The sequence below is a fragment of the Pygoscelis adeliae genome, unplaced genomic scaffold (assembly GCF_000699105.1).
Source record: "Pygoscelis adeliae isolate BGI_AS28 unplaced genomic scaffold, ASM69910v1 Scaffold121, whole genome shotgun sequence".
NCBI classification, from domain to species: Eukaryota; Metazoa; Chordata; class Aves; order Sphenisciformes; family Spheniscidae; genus Pygoscelis; species Pygoscelis adeliae.
In genome coordinates this window covers 7,009,253-7,012,341 of record NW_008824359.1, presented here as the reverse complement: position 1 = coordinate 7,012,341, position 3,089 = coordinate 7,009,253, and the positions used below count along the sequence as shown (strand labels likewise).

The 3,089-nt window shown below is 51.6% G+C and overlaps 1 protein-coding gene across 1 annotated transcript in view; it reads left to right on the top strand.

The window, feature by feature from the left end:
* Nucleotides 1-1,939: 1,939 nt before the first annotated feature.
* The window catches only part of XKR5 (XK, Kell blood group complex subunit-related family, member 5), a 12,086-nt gene continuing 10,936 nt past the window's right edge, over nucleotides 1,940-3,089 (top strand). Inside the window, exons 1-2 of the mRNA XM_009319751.1 lie at nucleotides 1,940-1,962; nucleotides 2,876-3,008. Coding sequence (XP_009318026.1) covers nucleotides 1,940-1,962; nucleotides 2,876-3,008 — 156 coding nt within the window. The remainder of the gene's footprint in view (nucleotides 1,963-2,875; nucleotides 3,009-3,089) is intronic.

The following is a 3,089-nucleotide window of genomic DNA, read 5'->3' as shown; positions in this document are numbered from 1 at the left end:
CATCGCAGTGTCTGACACTGTAATTAAGAAAAAGAGCCGGTAAGCATCTTTCTTTGGGTTTGCACGCGTGAAGAAATCCTGCCCCCGTGTTCCCAACAGCTCGGTCTGCAGATAGCACAAGCGGCATCTCGGGGAGATCATCAACCTGCTGTTGAGTTTTGCTGCGATGCCTGAAAGCGTTCATGAGTTCTGCAGAGTGCGATGCTCTCTCCCTTAGCAGTGAAATGCCTAACTGGAGTTGGCACACTGGGTGCCAGGCAGGCAGGTTCAACACCCAAGTATCACATCAGCTGCGCGCTGTCACGAGTTTGTCCCTCGTTTACAGAATCGCTCCCTGTTCCCCAAACACAAAAATGCACGTTGGTTGTAGTTACACTTACCTGCAGCAGCCTGGAACACCATGAGGAGAAGCAGCAGCAGGAGGAATATCTTCATGGCTTTGGCTGACATGATGGAGCGTCACCACAAAGCTGCTGAGACCTAGAGACGCTGCAAGAGGAAGGAATGAACCTGTATTTATAAGGCTTTCATGAATGCGATCTGCAGGGATTTAGCAATGGTATTTGGATCCAAATAATATATTTAGAGGATGCACGGTGTAACCTCTAATTACAAACTCTTGTGTGGATAGATACCACAACATGTCCCCACCCCAAAAGGAATGATCCTCTTCACACCGACACCTGCTGGCTCCCACGTCCTGATCCAAAGCACCATCTCCTCCATGAATAGCACAGACAGGCAGATATTTCAGCAACCATTTACCCAGAATGACCACATGCACAAGGCCCAGCTCACTTCAAGGTATGTGCACACTCAAATCTCCATGAGATGCATCTTTGCCTCCAGAAATTCAGATTTTACACAGAAAGGAATGTTTGTTCCCATTTTAGGCGCGAAAAAAGATTGCCCAAAGCCACATAGAGACTGAATCCAGAATCAGTCCCACCAAGATGTTATACCTCTCTGTGTGCAGCTTCAGCAGCACAACTAAGACGTCTCTGCAACCCCTCGTGTCCCCACTTCAAGGGGGGGTTAAAATATGAGAAGGTGCAGCAGAGAGTCCAAAAAAAATCACTTGAAGGTTGGAGAAACAGCTTTGCATGGAGCAGCTGGAGGACCTTCACTTGCTAAGCTCACTAAATAAAAATGGAGAGGTGACTTTCACCATCCTCTGGATGTAGCTTCGCTGGAGACCTGAGGGGTTTTTTTAGCAAGAGAGGCTCCTGGGCGCTGAAATCCGGCAGAGAAAAGCGCAGCCAAACCGCTGGCTGGGCGGCAGCCAGAGCAACTGGGAGTTGGCAAACTGGGGAGGGTGGCTAGCTCTGGGAGTATCTTCTGGAAGGCTTTCTGGCTTTCACCTTGTTAGCATTGTTTCAGGGTGATAATGGCACGTCTCGTGTGGCATGGGAATTTATTCCTGGCTTGGAACAAAGCCTTTGGGCAGGAGGAGGGACGGATTTTGTCATCAGTCACTTTGAGACTGAGAAAAGACAGTTGAGGCGCCTCAGGGTGGTGGCTCCTTTCCGGGAATGATGACAATGGAGGGCAGGGGGCATGAGGTTCACACGTCTTCTGTGGGTGACAAGAAGGGTCACACCACATTGCACCTGCAGGAACCCTTGCAGCTTCCTCACTGCTGGATTTGCAAGCGAAGACGGTTCTTCAACAGCCCACCCTCAGCTTTGGAAGAGGCTTTGGTGCCCATTAGAGGCTTAGTTATGCTTTGCCTGCAGAAAGTTGGGTTTTCTAGGAATGGGCCATTTGGCAGCCGTGGTATTTGTTGCGTTATAAACTGTGGAGGCTCAGAGACAACAAAGACTGAGCTTCACTTGGCTCCAGAGCCCTCTTTACAGCCCTAGCTTTATTAAAATGCTTTGCTGGAGCTGGGCCCAACAGCTCAACGTTGTTAGTTAATGAAACACTGCTGAATACGGACATGGCAGCGGGACAAGAGGAAAAGTAGGCTAGCCCTTCCACCCACGACTTTTTTAACCCACCGGCCACCAGATCCAAACTCTGGAGTTGAGGCTGCAAAGATGCAAAGTTCTTACAACCTTGGTAAAAACCAGCGCTGGAGACCAAGGAGAGACCCCGGTGGTGCTCACTCGAGGAGGGACAATCAGGCAATGACACCTCTGAGCAGTTTGGCTCCCTGGCCAGCAGCACATCCACGGCCCTGAGCACACACAGGATGTTTAGTTCATTGCTCACATGCAAATATCGAAGAGGGGAGGTATAGAGCATGGCAGGGACAGGCATAACGTACTGGGGACCTGCAGAGAACCCTGGAAACTGAGCTTTCGTATTTCAAAAAGTCCCCGCTCCAGGACTCAGCTGAATGGGTGAGAAATTTTCCTCCTGTTAAGCGACACAGTCGAGGCTTAGTTCTCCCAGGGTTGCAAAGAAACTCGCTAAAATTCAAAAAAACAACGGTAACTGCGTGAAAGCCCCCAAACACACGTACGTCCCGGCAGCCCAGCCGATGTACAAACCTTTGGGAGCTTCCTGAGTGATTTTGCAAAAGCAGCGACAAAACCTTAGATGATATTTGGACTTAACTGTAACAGCCCGTCGTGGCCTTTCCTGAGGATTTGTTTTCTAGAAAGCATGTGCTTCTCAGGGGATGGAGTCTGCAGGGCTGGAGATGGGGGAAAAAAGCAGGTAGGACACGTCTCTGGACACACAAGGGCACCTGCAACCACCAACAGTTGGGAGCACATTTCACAAGGGTTTCATTTCTTGGGGGGGGGGGGGGAAACCAACTGAATTAATTTGTGGCTCCCAGCACATCGTGTCCCGGCTGCCACCTAGTGCTCGTCCCTGCGGGGGACGCACACCCCTCGGGCATCGCACAATAATTTGTGGCTCCCAGCACATCGTGTCCCGGCTGCCACCTAGTGCTCGTCCCTGCGGGGGACGCACACCCCTCGGGCATCGCACAAGGGGACATCGGGACGGGCTTGTGCCAGCGCACAAGAACCTGGGGGACATCGGGACGGGATTGCGTGAGCGCACAAGAACCTGGGGGACATCGGGACGGGATTGTGCCAGCGCACAAGAACCGGGGGGACATCGGGACGGGCTTG